This window comes from Hippoglossus hippoglossus, chromosome 1 (genome assembly GCF_009819705.1).
Source record: "Hippoglossus hippoglossus isolate fHipHip1 chromosome 1, fHipHip1.pri, whole genome shotgun sequence".
In the NCBI taxonomy this organism is placed as follows: domain Eukaryota; kingdom Metazoa; phylum Chordata; class Actinopteri; order Pleuronectiformes; family Pleuronectidae; genus Hippoglossus; species Hippoglossus hippoglossus.
This window is the reverse complement of record NC_047151.1, coordinates 12653507-12673590: the sequence shown is the minus strand read 5'-3', so window position 1 is coordinate 12673590 and position 20084 is coordinate 12653507. Positions and strand designations below refer to the sequence as shown.

General features: G+C 40.8%; 2 protein-coding genes across 3 annotated transcripts in view; one reads left to right on the top strand and one right to left on the bottom strand.

Annotated features, from left to right (window-relative positions):
- The first annotated feature begins 1214 nt into the window (after window positions 1-1214).
- Window positions 1215-4924, top strand: aanat1 (arylalkylamine N-acetyltransferase 1). The gene is made up of 3 exons (XM_034588018.1): window positions 1215-1544; window positions 2038-2192; window positions 3743-4924. Exons 1-3 carry the CDS (start codon window positions 1397-1399, stop codon window positions 4046-4048), a joined length of 609 nt encoding a protein of 202 aa, XP_034443909.1. The 5' UTR covers window positions 1215-1396; the 3' UTR covers window positions 4049-4924.
- Window positions 4925-5406: 482 nt separating this feature from the next.
- The window catches only part of LOC117763098 (inactive rhomboid protein 2-like), a 28682-nt gene continuing 14004 nt past the window's right edge, over window positions 5407-20084 (bottom strand). The window contains exons 6-19 of one of the 2 annotated variants that reach the window (XM_034587998.1): window positions 19759-19980; window positions 19173-19301; window positions 18826-18935; window positions 17345-17563; window positions 16897-17008; window positions 16408-16482; window positions 15675-15836; window positions 15260-15351; window positions 15077-15140; window positions 14869-14963; window positions 14308-14383; window positions 14132-14232; window positions 13629-13782; window positions 5407-7884 (exon numbers count right to left, since the gene is read on the bottom strand). In XM_034587998.1, coding sequence (XP_034443889.1) covers window positions 7453-7884; window positions 13629-13782; window positions 14132-14232; window positions 14308-14383; window positions 14869-14963; window positions 15077-15140; window positions 15260-15351; window positions 15675-15836; window positions 16408-16482; window positions 16897-17008; window positions 17345-17563; window positions 18826-18935; window positions 19173-19301; window positions 19759-19980 — 2043 coding nt within the window. In that variant the 3' untranslated portion in view covers window positions 5407-7452. The other variant, XM_034588006.1, reaches the window with a different exon arrangement.

The window sequence follows — 20084 nt, the reverse complement described above, 5'->3', positions numbered from 1 at the left end:
TGAGAATACAGCAGGAATATTCTCAGCAAGCAAGATGTTGTTGATGACATGTTTAACATGGGACTGGACGCAATACTGGAAGAATACAAATATCTCAGGAGGAGAAAGAGGTGTCACACACATGGGAGACACTGATGATCATTTAGACCCGAGCCAATCTTCTCCAGTCATGATAGACTGTAAAGCAACATGAGCAGACTGAAAGTTTCTTATTTGGATATTTCATTAAAGAAAATTATGGTTTGCTCCCAATGTGATTATGATAATGAGCAATGATCCATGTGGAAAAAATGTTTCTTTCTTTGAGATAAACACATTAACTATTTGTGGTTTGGTCAGTTTATTGAAGGTCTGATGATTTACTGTATATATGAACACTTACTTTCTTTGGGGCAAACGGATTGGCTGACTTATTGGGATTCCTGACCGAAATGAAAGTGTGCACCATGCAGGAAAGGCTTTGCACTTTTGAAAAGCTTTCGTGTTTATCTGAGATGGAGATTATTTCCAGTCTTGTGACCCTTACACAAAGTTTACCTGCTCTTAGTATCAGTTGGCGCTGACTCAATCAGTTGGCGCTGACTCAATCAGTTGGCGCTGACTCAATCCTTAAAACAGTTCTGCTGCTGTTGTGTGAGATTATAAAAGTGGGAGAAATAAATGTTCTTATGTCCATGGATCAAAACACTCTGATATTCTTAACATAGTTTATTTAAACACTGAAGAGGTGACAAACGAACTACACACACACACACACACACACACACACACACACACACACACACACACACACACACACACACACACACACACACACACACACACACACACACACACACACACATAAGCAACACTATTAATCGATACTGACATTATTATAGTTAATCAATCACAATAATTCATACTATCTGAGCATGACTGGTTCCAGGTGAGTCCTTTTATTCAGTGCTATCAGGTACCTGGAATCAGGCTCATGATAATAACCTGGTGATTTGTTGTTGTGGGAAATCCAACACATGATTAGTAAAAACTTAATTTGCTGTGGGTCTGATGAGGCGTGACGAGGATCATCCTCAACACACAAACACCCCGCCTGACCCCAGCTAAATATGTGGATTGTTGTTTAACCTGCTCACGGGTGAGTGGCGTGCATGGTGTGGTCAGATCGCTCCAGGATTATAACCCAGCCAGCCCCTGCGCGCACCGAGGCTATAAATACTGGACGTGCGTCTCTCTGCGCTCAGTCTTTACGCGCTGCGGAGCCAGTTACGCACGAGTCAAGCTGTTGGAGGAGCAGACGTTTTTACTTATAGGACAGACCAGCAGAAAGTTAAAGATTTAAATCTCAGTATCTGCGCTTTTAATTCACTTTAAAAGGCGTTTTGACAAGAAGACCATGTCAGTGGTCAGCGCGTTGCCGTTCATGAGGCCTCTCCACATGCCCTCTTCGGTGTCGCGGGGCCGCCGCCACACGCTACCGGCCAGCGAGTTCCGCTCCCTCAGCCCGGAGGATGCGATCAGCGTGTTCGAGATAGAGAGAGAAGGTAAGAAAACGGTTTGGATTTTATTTTGCCCTGTTATTTATCACTTGATATGACTTCCACGTTTACTTTAGGACAGGTGTTGTGCGCAACTACGCACACAGGGAAGATTCATTCATATTCATTCATTCATTCATTCATTCACTCATACACTCATTCACTCATTCAGTGTCATGTATCAGCAGCCTCAGAACATGTTTGATTTAAAATGAATAACCCCAACTCTCTGGTAATGGGTCAATCCATTATGTCATGAACACAAATTACATTTCCAGATGATTCTCTCTTTACCAGTGAACATTTCTTCACATTTTCCATTTACTTGTTGTGTGGCCCACAACCACCATTAAGTTAGATTGGTGATTTACCTTCTTCCCTTATGAAAAGGTAATATATTTGATAGTACAGTAGAAAACATCCTGCTCACTTCCAGGCATTTAGTTGAGGTAGTGATCACTGACTCTCCTCCTCCTCCTCCTCCTCCTCCTCCACGCAGCCTTCATCTCAGTGTCCGGTGAGTGCCCCCTCCACCTGGATGAGGTGCGTCACTTCCTCACCCTGTGTCCAGAGCTGTCTCTTGGCTGGTTCGAGGAGGGACGTCTGGTGGCTTTTGTCATCGGCTCTCTGTGGGACCAGGAGAGGCTTACCACGGTGAGGACACCTAGTGATTTACCTGCAGGCTGACTGGCCACGGAAAATACAAGACACGGTTCAAAAGAGATTAACAGCAGAGTTTTAAGTGCATTTCTATGGTAGAATATATTCGGAAATTCTATAAGTTTAACATTAGGGCCTGTGATTCAAATATCACTTCAGGAGTGGTTTTGAAAAGGTTAAACTAAAAGGCTCGAGCTGTTTTTTGCAACAGGGTGCAACAAGTCAGGTCACAAAAGTACAAACTGTACAAAACTTTTCAAAGATTTTATCTCACACAACATGCAATAAAATGCAGGGTGGTGCGCCCTTGAGGCCCGACATGCAATTATAGAAGTGTGAGAAAAAAAATTATATTAAGTGTCATTTATTAAAAGTAAATGTCTGGCAAACTTAGTCAGTGAGAAGTCTGAGAAGAATAGCCACCATAAACCTTATGGAGAAAGTGAAGCTGCAGTAGAAAGAAAAAAACGTCCACGTATACAAAACTAAACAAGGATGTGTTAAATGCCAATGAAATTAACTTTTATCATTTAGGTAAAGCAATATATGTTGCCTCTGATTGTAAGAGTTAGATGGTCTTTCTTTGAGACAAATACAAACTCTCAAACAGCCGGGGGTCTGTAACTACACATATTTACTCAAGTCCTCAAGTACAACTTGGAAATGTGTCTTATACTGTATTCTATTCTTATCCCTGTCCGTGACATTTCAGTGTTATATCATATTTTACTCCACTTCAAGTAACTGAGCAATGTTGCATTATATTAAATATATATATATTATAAATATATATATTATATTAAAGTAGTTCAGATGATCTCAACCAGCTTCATTATTAAAGGACTTCGTAATATGTCAGAGAACCTGACCCACATATCAATTTGCTGATATCGGCTGATATTAGCTTTTCACAGACATATCAATATCAGTGTTTATGAGATGAAAACTTTTATTTTACAGAATAAACAATGAGTATATTAAAATTGTACATAAAAATATGTGATGTAATTTCTTAACTCAAGCTCTACATATTTTGTCGTATTTGTGTTTTCTTTTATATATAGTTATTAATCCTTTAAGTTTGGTCAAACTGTAAAATATCAAGCCTCAATTGCTTTTCTTTTCACAAGGGTTGGATAAAGTAGGAATCATTGCAAATTCTTATTATCTATTATCATTATCTACTCACCACTACCTTACTACTCACGATGGAGGGGTGGGTGAAATGTTTGAGTCCACAAAACACTTTTGGAGTTTCAGGGGTAAACAGTGTTGCAGCCGAATCCAATACAATTGAAGTAAATGACCAATTCTGCCTCCATACTGCTTCTGTGGTGTCACCGGATCACAAAGGACTTTAAGTGTTTTGTGAAGTCAAACACTTCACCCACCCCTCCGTCGGCAAAGTCGCGAGTAGATAATGAGTGAATTTTCATTTTTGGGTGAACTATCGCTTTAAACATTTCTTTTCAAGTTCAACAAATAACACAACAGTACCATATATAAATAATCTCACAACTCTGCTCTCCTTATCTACATTTCAGGAGGCCCTGACTCTCCATAAGCCTCACGGCCCCACCGTGCACATCCACGTCCTGGCCGTCCACCGGACCTTCCGTCAGCAGGGCAAAGGCTCCATCCTGATGTGGCGCTACCTGCAGTACCTCAGGTGCCTGCCCTACGTCCGCCGTGCCGTGCTCATGTGCGAGGACTTCCTGGTTCCCTTCTACCAGAAGTCGGGTTTCAAGGTGCAGGGCCCCAGTAAGATCACAGTGGGGCCCCTCACGTTCATCGAGATGTTGTACCCGGTCAGGGGCCACGCCTTCATGAGACGTAACAGTGGTTGTTGAGGACATACGTGATGTTTCGTGGATTCACCTGTGGTTATCCCCGCGGGAACAGGACGAGGGGATGTTTGAGCAGCCATGTTGTTCGTGAGCGGTGGACACAGTGGTTGTGTTTGTGAACGTCACTGTGAGAGAGACTTGTTCAGCACACGGTGTGGTGTGTCTTCTCACTGGGAGTCTGCACAGAGCCGAGAACAGAGAGCTGCCATCCAACTGCCGGCAACAGCTGTCTGGAAAAGTCTTCGGAAAATAACAAAACAAAATCTTTCTTTGCTTTTTAGTCTATTTAGGACATATAAACCAAATCATTAGAGCAGGAATATAAACCCTGATTTCAGTTCTCAGCATGTTTTTATATGAAACAATTTTCTTTGTTATGATAAATGCTGGACATTTATCATCATATTCACTAGAACGAGCTGCCTTGTTTTTTATTCTTGTTATTTAACCAGTCTATAACATGGTCTCCGACTCATGAAGCCACAAGGATCATTTTTAGACAGTAAAACTGGTATATATCCATTATTAATGTTTTCATTATAGATTGTTCTAACATTATGCCTTTTAAAGCATGCATAGTGATTTTACAACTACACAGTAACATGCCAAAGTAACCCATCCACCTTCAGTTACCATGGAAACAGATGGAGGGATATCAGCAGGAGCGTGAGTGAAGAACTTGAACAGTGGAAGAATTGAAGTGAAAAGCATGGGTTGTACAGCATGTAATGTGCTTTCATGTATTTTATAGAACAAAATATAGCCTGTAATAGAATGTAATATTGTGTTTCAATATCCTAAATATATGAAAATATATTATCTCTCCTTTAGTTTCCTCTCGTCACCACCTCTGCCTCCCAGTCTTGAATCAAGACTTTGATTTTCTATCAATGTTTTGCTCTGAAAATAATAAAGATTTTATTTTTTAGCACATCTGCTCTTAGGTCTTTTTATTTACTATCTACTGGCAGAACAGTAGCTATTCCAATCATTGTAGAGATCCACAAGATCCATTACTAGCTGTTCTAGATCTTTCAGTTCCATAACATGGTCTTCATCAGCAGATGCGGTTTGCACTGTCATTGTGGAAATGCTGATGTTCCAGTTTTCCATTTTTATTTTGGAGCAGTTTAAGGATTTCTTTACAGTTGAAAACAACTTTTCATCATATCACATGATCTTACTTTTTATGTTATGAATAAGGGTTTCATGTTATAGTTTAACAGATACATAAGACAAAACTTTCACATATTTAAATTCTCTTTTAGTATTAAAGCTCTCACTGGTGTGGATCAATAGTTAAAAAGGGTAGAGAAACGGATGATGGACAAAATTAAGCTTCACACAGAGACACACATACCTCATTACCAGGGGGGCTTTTATTTTGACATGACCGCTTTAGCACACATAGATTTTCACATAAAAAAATTGAAGCAAAACAGAAGAGTACCTTCACCATGCCCTGAACTTCATTTAACAATTAAATTTCCCTTTTTATTCCATTAAAATAGAGGAAGGGGTGAAATGATTTGGTCCCAATGCAGACGCAGGCACAGTAGTGTAACTGCTGAGTACTGTTGTGATTGAAGCTGTGAGTTGTTGCAAACATTACATTCCCACGCTCACATGTCAAAAGGCACAGAAAGAAGTGCATATCATTGTCAGACTTACTGTATGAGCGCAGACTCATATGGCTTAAAACAGTTTGACCTTTACCGTCAGAACACAGTGGTGTTAAAAGTAGTTAAAGATATTTAAATTGTCCAACAAACTCATGTTTTCAACACCAGATTATGAGTGAGTCAGCCCCTAAATCCAACTCACGGGTTATGGACCACAACCTAAACAAGTTGGGTGTCGGGTTCAGACAGAAAATCTGGAGGAAAAAGTGGATGTTTATAGGGACAAGAAAAATGTCCTTATTAAAGCTATTGTTGGTAATCCGGGAAAAGCTAGCAAGAGCAGGAGTCGCTTTGAAAAAAATGCAAATGATGCATCCCATCTCCCCTCTCTTCAAAGATACGCCCCCAAAACAGGTGAACGTGCACTGACTGACAACTGCGAGAAGACAACTTTTGACTCGCTCGCTAACTTCTGGTTACGATTGTGACAGTTTGTTTTCACTAAGTGAAAAAATACAGCAGAAAAACCTGCTCTGATCCAACAAAAATCACCTGGTTTAGGTAACTGCTCCTATAGAATAAATACTACTTTCAGACCTTTTCAGAATAAATCTACAAAATGCTTGAGGCACCACTGCATTTAGAGAAGAGCTAGACTGAAAATGTTTGGTTGGTGTTGGTGACGTACATAAACAAACTAAGTGACTGTGGAACAACAACATGCAAACACAAGCAGCATGTGAAGTAGCTTTGGTAGGTTCGGGTCAGAAACGTGTTCATCGTCATTCAGGAGGCCGATCACGAGCTGTATGCTGAAGAACAACCAGACATCTCTAAAATGTCAGAGTCTGTTTAAGGCAACTAGTGGGTTTAGATAGAAATCTTGCCTCAGTTGACCACTGATATTTCCAGCCCAACAGTTAATACTTGTTACATGTAGCACAGTGTTTCACTACTCCCTTGAATATTGACATGCCGAGTGCATACGTACAAAAAGATGGAATAAAAAACAGCTTTGACTCTGTTTGAAACGAGGAGGGGCAGCAGCAGTGACTGACGGTCTTCAAAGTGTTATAGTCTCTGTCTTCACATTGATCATGTATGAAGTGATGGAGATGTACCAGCCGAAGTGCTGTGGTTCTCTAGTGTTGAGCTGTTTCCGTTCCTTGAGACACACTGGACTAATTCAATCTCTCCATCCAAGGCCATGTCAAATGTGTTAATGTGGTGATGATAACTAGAGTCACTGGAGGGAGGAAACTGATATATTTAAATTCACCGGGAAACAGGAAACGTACCTATGACATCGCTCTTCCTTTATCAAACTTTCTTGCCGTCCATAGAATTAACGGAAAAGCTGACCTGAGATGACCATGTCTTCTTCTTTCCTTTGGCTTTTTTCGATTGATGTATCCTTACATGATAGATAACGGATGGATGGATGCAGGAAAAAAGTCTGTCCATCCTATTGATCTTTTCCTATCGGTCCACCCAGCTCCATGCAGCGTTGACACCCTATCTTTTCCTGTCGTCTGGTTCCGGGAATCTTCAAGCTCATTAGTAAATTGAAATGCTAGACTTGACTAAGGTTAAAAAATTTACAGAAGTAAGCACATCAGCAGGCTGACAAGAGGAGACTGATTCAGTTTCCCTTCTCGTGGACTTGGACCTGGTCTTTTAATGAGAGTAAAAAACATGATTGCAATGTGTTCAGAATAATCAACTGCCCTGGATATTGGCTAGAAACTAGTGGGCCTGTATTAGACAGCACCAAGAGCCTTATGACTAGTGCACCACATCGTTAATGTCATGGTCTATGTCGTACTTTTCACAGAACTTGCTTGTGAAGGGCAGGCAGGTGAGATGCTCCAGCCAGTGCCAGTTAATGGGGTAAATGTAAAACCAAACGATGAGGGATGAGAAGAGCCCAATGTAGGCCAGCATTGAGACGACGATGAGGATGCGTTTCCGGTACATGTCCAAAGTCCCGAAGGTGATGTAGGGCAGGAAGGCGAAGGAGAGCAGCAAGCCACTGATGAAGCCGAAGATGTGGGCGATGTTATCAATCCACGGCAGGAGGCCGCACATGAAGAGAAAGAGGACAATACCCAACAGCTTGTAAAAGGCCTTCCACGGCTTCTCCAGCATCTGCCAACCTTGAAACAATTCGACGAACAGGCAGGCGAGGAGACCAAACTGAGACCCTGCTGGACCCACCTGGAGGGAGAAAAACAAGCAGTACATTATCATATTATCACATTCATTACATTTAAAACAAAGTTAAAAAAAGAGGACAGGTTGGTTTTAGTCCAGAGAGGAAGCTGAAGGAGTTCTTCTTTATGTAAAGGCTCCATGAAATAAAATGTATTATTATCAATTAATTATTTTATAGCCAATAGAAAACATCCTGCAAACTGACTTACATGTTTGACCGAGCACTGGACACATGCTTGACACACATAATCTCTGATGTGTGCTGGAGATCAAATTATACATCCTGCTTACCGGTGACACAGGGCTTCTGGGTAACCTCTATGTGAGCTGTCAGCACTGCTGTTCAGCTATGTTTGCTTCAAATTAAAGAATTGTTTTTCTTAAACCAGTGGTGGGAAGTAACAAAGTACATTTACTTAGTTACTGTACTTAAGTACATTTTTCATGTGTCTGTAATTTAGTTAAGTAGATTTATTTTCAGGTACTTTTGACTTTTATTCCACTACATATATCAGCAAATATCTGAACTTTCTACTCCACCACATTTTTACAAAGCATTGTGTTACATGAAACGATTATTTTAGATACTGTTAAGTCACTCATGGTGACCATCGCTTAGAGAAATAAACCTGACCTGGGCAAACCGTATCAATTGCTAATTAATTAATGTAGGGTGATCATCCCAGGATCATCACAGTGATTACAGGTTCTGGGAATAGTCTGTCTTGATGTCGTTTACATGAAGCTTGATGTTGTCCGTGCTCGCACATGAAGACATACACTCTTGGGTAGAGGTGCGATACGAGCCCTGGGTCAGGCAGTAAAGGTGAGCAGATTAGAGTGACGTCAGGGCTGAGTTTGGAGGCTTGGCCTGGTCTGAGACAGATGGCTAATCTGTGAAGACATTAAACTCCTGCAAACGAAGAAGAGCATGGCTCAGCAGTGCACCCACACGCCCCAGACACACAGGCTGACACGTCCCTAATGTGCTAGTCGTCACTCTCTATTGGCAGAGATGGAAAATATTGAAAGGGCAGAAACAGGGGGGGGCACTTCTGTGAGCCTGTCACGACCTGTTAGTAATGATTAACTTTTGGAATGTTACTTCAGGATGTTTATTTATAGATTACAATACTTTAATGTAAAGATAATACATTCTTTAACATAATAAAGTCACATATTACCAGGTAACAACAGCTCAGCCTCTTGTCAGCTCACATTTCCAACCACTCACACAGAGTGTCGACCAAGAGACAACAACAAAGGACTTTCAATCAAATCCAGAATTCACAGCTATGAAACCTATGTTTCTGTAGAGTTTTAAGGATATAGAAACTCAAGTTTATTGTACTGTAATTATTCTTTCGATCTGTGAATTATAATGATGCCATTCACAGCTGCTGTTTGAGTCATGTATGCTGGAACCACAGGGTCTCCTTTACTCAACAGTTAAGGATAATCCACTTAAACCCTTAGTTGTGCCTCCCATGTGCTTCCTCTGGTTATTCCTGGTGTATAAACTGATGCCCAGGTCGCATGTATCTGTACTAAACCTTAAGAGCAGTGGAGAATCACTTGCTGCTGCAGCTAGTTAGCCAAAGCAGGACTTCTTCCAGAGTAGCTACGGATTACTTTTCAGCGTTTTATTTTTTACATATATCCACTCAGTCAGTGGAAATGCAAGACAGTGCAGAACAATTGTATCTTTTACAATAGTACTGTAGTTCATTACATGTTTTTTGGATACCTGAATAATAGTTTGATGAGTAGTTTCTCCTGACTAATATCTGTGTTGTCAGTAATAGTTTGTCTCACTAAACCTCGATGATCACCGAATGATTTTAACTTGTTCGCATGTTCAACCAAGATTGTGGCTTTTTTTTTTTAAAGATTAAAATTGATATCTGTTATTTGATCACTGTAGTATGAATTCAGAGGCCGTTAACCTTTTAAACCAACCACTAGTCTCAGTGATGTAACAATAAGGTATAACTGTTTGTTGTGTCAAAACCTACAATGCAATTATTATTCTATAAAATTGCCACAAACTTAAGAAAGGCATTTATTTTGTCAGATGCTTTAAGAAAACTTTATGTTCAGATCTGTGAGCTGGTTGGTGCTAAGGAGAGCTGGGCGGTGGGATTTCTGACTCTCACGACAAGGTGCGTCAATCTGAGAGTCACCTCATGTCATACCTTGCAGATGAGAGCAGCTGGGGTCGGTTTATGAAGAAGATAATAGATGTCTCGATGACATCAAGACAAAAATACAGAAGGCTAACAAAATATACTTTTCGTCATTGCCAATGTTTGATATAATGTCCATTAAAATTGACCATTATATGATAATACAACTCTTTCAAAGGTGAGAAAGGATGAACCTTTAAGGGCATAAACTACACAATGCACAACGCGGCACTAAGCGCAACACAAATATCTTTGGTAGTATCAGACTGACATGTATTTCTGTTTTACCTGTCCAGCTCTCATGTATAAGTTAGCGAGCCAGTCACAGAAAAGTCAGCTTCTAGAAGTTGACAGGCAGTGTGAGTTCATCTGTTTTCGGGGCATAGCTTTGACAAGAGGGCCAATGGGAGGGCAGGGTGGAATGAATTGGATGCTACCTACCAATGCATTTTTTCAAAGTTTAGCCTGCTCCTGCTATCTCTTCCAGGATTGCCAACCCGAGCTTTAACAGATGAGCAGATCCATTCCGTTTCACTATCTGGAAAATGCCTTTTAAAATAGCAATCTGGAAAGGTGTCAGCTCACCTGGCTTTTAAAGGGAATAAGAGTTAATACTGTGATTGGTTTATTGCATGCTACACCTTGAAACACATCCATCATTAAATACAAGAACAATGTGCCTAGTGCAGCTTTTAAAACGTGGATTTTGAGTCACTCTAAATACACTTGTGAACTTAGAAAATTAAATGATTACAAATTTAAAGTGGTTGTTCAGGCTTACAGACTGGAAGCGCCAACCGACAAATCTAATCTTTGCAACAATTGTCTTTGTTTAGAAGAAAGAAAAAACTAATCCCTTCCACTAAACTCTGTAGCAGTGGCCTTTCTAACCCGTACAATGGCATTAGGCTAATCTGTTAATGGGGAAAGTGAGATTTACAGACACAATAAAGACAACAGCCGTGCCAGTAGAAAGTAGGTAATCCAGACTGTGTTCTGTTCACATACTCAGTTGTTTGTATCAACAAATCAACAGGATGTTTTCTGCAAACATTACATTATGAATTATAAATATTATAAATATCGTACTTCTTCAGAAGTACAATATTCAGTGGATCTCCTGGTGATGCTTCTGTATGCCTCCACCAACCAGTGCAGTTCTGTATATATTTTTCTGCATACTTTTTCATATAAAAGGTCACTGTAACCATTACCTTTGACAACTGAAACACATTAGCATGAGGTCATTGTGACCTTGACCTTTGATCTCCAGGCACCAAACTCTAATCAGTTCATCTTTGAGTCAAAGTGAAAGTTTGTACAACATTTTCAGACATTGCCTCAAACTGATGTAAAGATATCATGTAAAAGAAAAGAGAGAAAAAAACTGTGTTTTAAAAGCACCTACAGGCATCACCGAAGATAGTAAGGAACTGCAGTTGACGCACATACGCACACACACCACACACACACACACTTAATCTTGTAAACCGAGAGGATTGATTGCTCCAACTTTCCTTAATCACATCCATGAGGACATTGTGGGGTGGATTAACTATGGTTATAATGTCCAAATCAAACTTTGAAAGTGTAAGACAGATTCATGACACCACCACGTTTAAACCAAACTGACAACTGAAGTTAACCAAGGAAACATTTCTCCCATTGAAATCTTCTAGTCTGATAATCAAAGTTCCCATTTGTCTCTTTAATGCAGCAAATATTCTGAAAAGGAACAAAAACTGAGGATAAGAATGTTTTCTATTGACACAAATGTGACGTGAGTGTTACGTTGTGGTCTGAAAACCATTTGATGAACAGTGCACTTGCCTTGCTCTCTTCATTGGAATGGCTCAGGTACAATAAACCCATAATGTGCTGTCAGCTTGAGCTGAGCTTTTCCACTTACTTAACTCCATGAGGTGTTTTCTTTGCCCCCTCCAGACTTCTCGAGATGGTGGGCTCTAATAATCCCCAGCAAGAGAAACACCTTCAGTAACTGAGCTGAGCTAAGCTGAGCTAAGCCACTGAGTGAAAACAGCACATAAACAAACTATGGATACAGTGGAAATATATACTGGAAGTGTTGAGATGTTTTTCCTTTTCATCAACATTTTAAAACATCATCAAAAAAACTCCTGCAGAACGGTAAAGGTTGTTTTTGCACATGTTGTATATTCACATCATAAGTAACAAGGAATATATATATAAGTAATGTTCAGAATAAGGGAGGATGTATCAATCTATCAAAAGCCTGTTAAATTATGGATCTAAATCCATTCAAGGAATATGAAAGGATATAATATCTAACCTCTCCCTCACGGGTCACCACCCCTGACGTTTGACCAGCTCACAGATCAGGATGACGTGTGTATTTGACCGTGTGAAAGCACGAGTGTGTGCGTATGTGCAAGTGCTTAAGTAATGAGAATAAATCAGCTTTCCTGGCAATCCTGACAAAGGTCAGTGTAACACAAACATGTTTGGTGATTACAAGCAAAACTAAACCCATCTATGAGAAAAGACCCTGGTTCAAACCATGTCAGATATCATTGTCTTCATGACGCATTGAGTATCGCCTGAAATGGTAGTGTAAACCCAGACAATATCACTTCTTGAAGACATATTTACAGAAATTAATAATGTTGAATTGCTAATACTGTATAATAATTTCAGGGCCCTATAAATTGTGTCTTGGGACACTACTCTGCCCTTTAAAGAACCGTCTTCGGAGGAAGAGGCTTTCTGGACATTTTCCAGAACTTTCCCTGCCAGCCCCCTAGTAAAATGTCCGGACAATGTCCGAGGGAGTCCATGAGAGAATACAGCAGGAACTTTTCCGGAAAAATTATTGGTGAGTGAGCGACGCCCACTCACTCGCCATGTTGATGACGCAATGGATGCAAAACAAAAAAAATGTACCCCAAATAATACAAATATCTCAGGATGAAAAAGAGGTGCTATACACAAAGAAGAAGTAGACAAAGATGTCAACTTGGAAAGGCAACGAGATTGCAGAAAATTTGGTGATAAGGGTCGACGCCAATATCAACGTGCTCTTAACAAAAACGTGGTTTCCGCAGCGCAATTCATACGTCATGTCCTGCCATCCTTAAAGTTGACTGGTATATCCAACCACACCATTACACACAGCTGTTTACAGGATGCAGAGCGATGAGGTAATGTATCGTAATTCTCATTCTCATCCATCTTGTTTATAAGTTGGCGAGGAACAGACTCGAAAGCGCTGGTCTGTACGGGTTAGACTTTAGCTTAGCCTGTAGCCTGGCTCGCTTCCCCGCTTCTGTATCCTCCACCTAAACATTGTCTTTTCCAGCCTGACCGTCGTAAATCCTTGCTCTGACTTTGCAGGTAATCCGTCCCAGCGGCAGACATTGAAAATGTCTCCCCAATTGTGTCATTTGCGGTTGTAGATCATAAAGAGGCAGCAATATGAAAATAATCCTGTTTCATAACAAGTTAAAAACTCCTGGTAGGGGCTTTAACACTTCCTTATGCAAAAAAGGTCTGTGGGTGCATTTAATCATGTGAAGAGCTCACCTCAGCTCTGTAGGGCAGGAACAGGGCAGAGGCGAGGTTTCCAGTGATGCCACTGAGGATGTAAATGATGCAGGTGCGAACCCAACCTGCCAGCTTCTCCACGTCTCTCAGTATTGTCATCTGGAACACCACCGACACCACGCAGTGCAAGAGCCTACAAACACACACACATAGAGTCTAAAAATGACATATCAATGCAGTCTGCTGGTATTTCAGCCCATTCTTTTTTCATTAAGCTCTTTAATGAAAGCTCTTTTATCTGCCCTGAAACTAAACCTGAGGGATTTCCCATGTGCTGAGTGTTTGCACGAAGTACTACAGTGCTCATGCGAGTGACCAACTCACGAGCACTGGGGGCTAATTTAGAAATACTTCTTCAGGTCTGAATCCTGAAGTATGCATATTACACATTCCCTTCACTCAGCTCAAACAGCCCTTTTAAATATCGATGTAGAAATTCAGTCTTTGTTTTAGGATGTTTGTGAGGGGTAAGTGGTGTTTACCCTGCATGGAGGAAGAGAGAGAGCCACAGACGGTAGAACTGATCTGGAACATCAGGATTTAGGAAGGGCAGCAAACCGCACACGTCGTCCAGACAGTGGACCTGCACAAGAGTAATGCTTGAGGTCAGAAATATACTAACACACCAATACACACAAAACACACGCACACAAACTACCTGTGAGCAGAGTGTGGCGTCTTCATGGAAATAACCGTGCATGAAAGTGCAATACTCTCTGGTGGTGATCTCACATCTATAGGAAGACAAAACAAAATGCAATTAAAATTAAGTGAAGCAATAGATCAGGGTGACATTTGCAGGGCTTGACCGACACAACACAAGGCAAACTAGAATTGAAGGCTGTATGCCTCCATGAATCGGTGCAGTTTCAGTCTTGATGGAATCTAATCAGTTAATCAGGGAATCGAGGTGAACAATTTGAAAGGATTATCTAGAGGTACGCAGGATAAACTTTTGTGAGACCTTTGACCTCCAAATTCTAATCAGGTCATCCTTGAGTCCAAGTAAATGTTTGTGCCAGATGTAATAAAATTCCCTTTAGATGTTATGTTATATGATATCACTTTCACAAGACCATGAGGTCACCGTGATCATGACCTATGACCTGCAACCAAAAGCTAATACATTTTTGTTTGAATGCAAGGCAGACAACCTGAAAACAAAATGCCTCTCTCACCAGCACAGAGGCATAATAATATATCAGTGTCCGTGTCTCACCTGCCCTTAGTTCCTATGCAGCATGGCCGTCCCTTTATGTTACAGTCCATGTGTCTGTAACCTGTGTGGTTCGACTTCTTGGGAAACGTACACACCTGGAGACATAATGAGCACAAACCCAGAAATACAATAACACTGTAAAATTAGCTCCAGGTATCGAAGTGGGTGGTGAAAATGAATTTCCAAATGAGCAGTGGTGTCCCCTCACCGGCCACTGGGTGATGTCATCTGGCCACGTATGAGGCTCTGCAGACGCAGGTTCTTCACACACTCTGATCACAACAACATGGAGCACAAGAAGGTTTGAAAAGATTCACTTGATTTCAATTTTGTTTTAGAAGAGAGGTGTTCCTCATCTCATGTGGCAGAGTAATGCTGCACATCTCCTCACCTGGGATCCTGGTGACAGACAGAACCCGAGGACCTGCTGATGTCCATGTCCACATCCTCCTTGTTCCATTTAATAAACGTGGCCAGCGTCTCCTGCATGCAGTCAATGTTATATTGAATTGTAGCATTTATCATTTATCACAATCTTAAACAGAACAGTAGTCATTTTGTACAATAATAATAAATATACAGAATTTTTAAGAAATGTTCCTTAACGTCATGTTAATCTGTGTATTGAGAAAGGTGATCTGTTACATTTAAATTCAAAATTATCTAATGAAAAATACTATATTACTATATTATTTCATTTAAAAAGATTTTTTAACTTTGATGTCAAATAGAGGAACTGTATATAGTAACCCTACTTATAATAATAATAATGTGCTATGTATGAAAGTGCACGATAAACAACATACAGAGCAGTCGGAGTTGTGGGTCTGCACACATCCAGAGTTGTCATTCTGCACGCAGCAGCCAGACTCTCTTTCCAGGTCTTTGGCCTTCTGGATCAGAGTCACTATCTGTCTGTCCTGACGAATACATGGTGAGAACTTGGCCCCCAGGTGAATCAGGTCATCCTATATGGTAAAGTAGGAAATAATAGTAAAGATATACAAGCTGGCAACAATAAGTAAATGTAAAAAAGGATTCTATACATGCTTCATTTCTGCATGTAGATTAAGCCTTAATGCTGTTTAACAAGTTATAAATATGCGTTCATTCTCCCATTTTCCAGAAAATACAGACACCTCTGGGATCATTTTAAATATACTGAAACTTGACTCATTCGACATTTAAGGTTTAAATGAGTGAGATCAAAAAGATAATCTGCTTGACGTTTTACGGGAAGTAACTAAACAGATTCACACATGTAACGGTGTAGGAGAGGGAAGGGGTTAGAGCTCAGCGAGGGCAACATTAAGCAACAGGAAGTGCCGTTAGTGATAAGGTAAGAAAGTCACAAACTAATGACTAACGCTTCACCCAACAAAGCAGAACATGTCTGGTGTCGCCCACAGATACATGTTGTGAAAGAGAAATGTGGGGATCCTTCATTTAGGTGTTACACTATGTTCACAGCAGATCACAACTTGTCATGTGTGTTCGTCTACGTGTGTGATAAAAAACACACAGCTGCAAGATACTCACAGAGCTCGGGCCGATCCAGAAGTTCTCCTGCTCGATAAACTTGACACTCTCATAAATGCCTTTGTTCTTCAGCACCTACAGAGGGCAACAGAGTGACAGGGTTGGAAATGTAACTGATGAACATGACAAGGGGACTTAAACTTTAAAAGCTTTCAGAGTTAGTCAATGATTTTACAGTGCAAATTTGTTTTTATACATATATAAATTCAGTCTTTTAAATTCATCTTTTGTTTAATACACAGCTGGATAAAAAATAACTTCACTTAAAAGTCTATTTTAATATGTATTGCTCTCAACCATGTATGTAGCAAGGTTTAAGACATTTGGGTAATAAATATTCTAAAATGCAAATATTCAAACACGTGAAATTATTGATAAAAAAAAATCTAATTCTACTATTTCATAAAAACACCAGTGTATTTCTGAATGAACAGAGATTTGTCTTCTTATTGTTCTGTGAGAGTGGACCCAGTTTAGAGGCAAACTCACCAGATCAGTTGTAGAATGTTGTGCAAACCCCACAGGGGCAAAACCATATGTACCACAGGCCAGCAGTGTGATCACGATATGGACAAACGTGATCCAGTAGGTAAAGTACGGCCTGATAAAAAACAATAAAGGATAAAGAAAAGGGTTAAAAGTTTAAAATCATGGCCAACCAATAATCACACATCACAATACAGTGGGTATGTAAATAAATGTAAATAAATCTGTCCTAAACGTTTCTTACTGCTCAACAGATTACTATTGTTTGTATATGACTGTCCTCTGTTTCTCTCTGGAGGTTTTACATCACTTTTTACTGTTAAAATAAAACAGTGAGGCAGATGATTTCATTACTTTTATCTCTCTGATTGAGGACCACAAGTCAATTATTTTAAGTTCTTGAATTATCCAGTATAATGTTGGTGAGCATTAGCATCTACTCATTCCCAACCTGTGGCTGTGGAAGTCGTCCAGCTGCTTCTGGACATTGCTGCTGAGGCTGCGTCGGTAGTGCCGGTTCAGCCACTTCCCCACAACGCCCATGCCGTACTGACGCTTGTGTTTGTCAAATGCAAAGTGCTTGACTTGTGATGCGATGCGACGCCCACGACGAGGGTGGCTTTTTTCAGGCAATGTTATTGGTGTCCTGGGCGTCCGAGATATGTCCTTACTGTAGAAAGGAAATGGAAAAGAAGAGGGTGTGGCAAGAGTGGTGGTAAGGAAAAGGAAAGAATATGGAGATGCAAAAGTTAAAAGCATATATATGAATAGCAATTAAAAAAGCTCAAGAAAATGGAAGGAAAAAGTAAAAGGTACGTCAGTAAGAATTGTCAATTTTGCCATTGTTACACAGGTTTGAGTTACTACAACACCTGGGCTCAGACTACAGGAATTCCTACCCAATATAAATCCCTGATTCAGCCCCCGAGAATCTGAGGAGAAATCTGGTCTGGACTCCATGTTCGGCCCAGATGATCTGGTAGTGTGAGGCTTTACAAATTGCTTTGAAACGTTAAATCTCCCAAAATGCGGGTCCCAATAATTATTAAACCTGTTTGATAATTGGATATAAATCAGGACGATTATGTCCGTACTTTCTGAGCTGAACCACTAAGAGACGAGTCAAGCTTTTGAGATGGAGATCACCGTTGACTAATATTGAACTGACAGTTAAAATCTCGAATGAGCCATTCGCAGTTTCACTGTACCGGCCGTGTGTACTTCGACTTGCATGGCTTAATCTTTGAGACAAGCATATGCTACTGGCAGGATCAACCAGGTAGCCCTCTCTGCGCTGAGACCACAGTGAACCCACTGTGATCGCGCTCTGGGGGTCAGTGCGGGGGAGTCTCACCTTCTTACTGAAGAATAGATAGGCCCCAAACATTTTCTCACCCCATCATCTTCTTTCTTCTACTTTCATTTGATGTTACTGCAAAGCATTATTACCGAACACTTGTTGCACTATGGCAGTCTCCATACTGTGTGTGGTTTGCACCTTCTTCTCATGAGATCACATCAGAGGTGATGTGAGGTGGTGCATCACTGCCACTGGAGCCATAATCTTGATCATATCCAGTAGTGTGTGATGTTGGTGAGTCATTATTTTCTAGTGTAGGCGTGTTAAAGATTATAGAGAAGAACATCTGTGAAGATTCTCCTCTAGTGTGCAATGTAACCTGATCGGTCATGGTCAAAAATCAGTCATGACCTTAAAACTCCTTTAGTCTGAGCCCAGCTTTACTGAGTGTCAGATTTAGAACCTCTGAAGTTCCAACAAATATGCAACTATCTTTGATGAAAACCCTGATAAGGAGTTGGATTTACGATTGCCTCATAACGTTTACTGAGAGCAAGTCTGGAGGACTATAGGATCACTCATCATTCCTGAGACTGCTGGCTGACTTTGAGGCAAATGATGTATTTACTCACAGGCTTGGGAACTTCTGGTCAGGCTGCTCACAGGGACCGAAAGATGCCGACATGGGTGGAGATTCAAATACATCATCAGCCATCGAGTACATCTCATCGTGGGCATCAACCTGAGCAGCAGATGTGATAAAGTTCCCAAAGGAAGCAGGATGAAAAAATGTGGAAGCCAGAAAAAAAGTCGGAAGATGGGGGAGAGCAATAATTCATGAGAAAGCCAGGCATCCTATGTGTTAAGACAATAGATTGCTGTTTCTGTTGTAGTCGACATTGTTAAATAAATACAAATCATTCCAAATAAAGTTGAAACAAGGAGAGAAAAGAGGAAAATCAAGAAAATGGCTGCTGACCTTGCTGAAAAAAAGCGACTCAGATGCGTCTGCAGAATCCACGGTGTCCTCGTCCATCCAGCTTGGCCTGGCAAAGCTCCTCCTGGGGAAACTGCGACCTGTCTGGGAGCCCGGCAAACCACTACGACCCTGGACAACACACACACACATAATAAGTGATTTCAAACATCCATAAAGGTTTCTTTAAACAGTTCTATAAATGGACTGTTTGTGTCACATGAGTTCAATTGTGCTTAAATCGTATTTAAAATGATATTTATCTTTCAAATTATGATAACAAGTATATGAGAGATCGCATTGGAGGCTGAGTACTGTATATTTTTTACTATGGAATATGAGGTTATTCATGATCACTATATTAAACGTTTTCTATATTTGATCCACAGTGATTCCTAAGAGATCTGCTACTTGTTTTTACAGGATACAAAACATTTAACAGCAGCTGTGGAGAAAGAAAAACTGAAAACACCCACCATAGTCAAAAATCATAACAAGACTCAGTTCCCTTGATAATTCTCTGACCTCTCCATCTGGAATACATCCGGACACACACAAAACACACAGGGTCTCTGGGGACTTTACGCACCTTCAGCAGGTTGGATGCAGCTCGGATGCTCATGCGGGCGACAGACTCCCTCTTGCGTTTGGGGAAGCGGCTGTACCCGGAACGCTGGCTGGTGAAAGAGCTGAGCGAGGTGACCCCGGGGGTGAAGGGACCACCCTGAGTGAAGTAGGGCGTCCTGGGGGAGCGACTGTCAGACTCATCTGGGCAGCGGAAGGCTCTTCCCCGTGCCAGGGGATCTACAATCTAGCGTAAACAGAACAGAAGAATGCAGCTGATATAAATATTCGAGTTACACCCTGAAACTTGCTCCACATGTTGCAGGTGGTGAGCAGAAGACACAAGAGAAA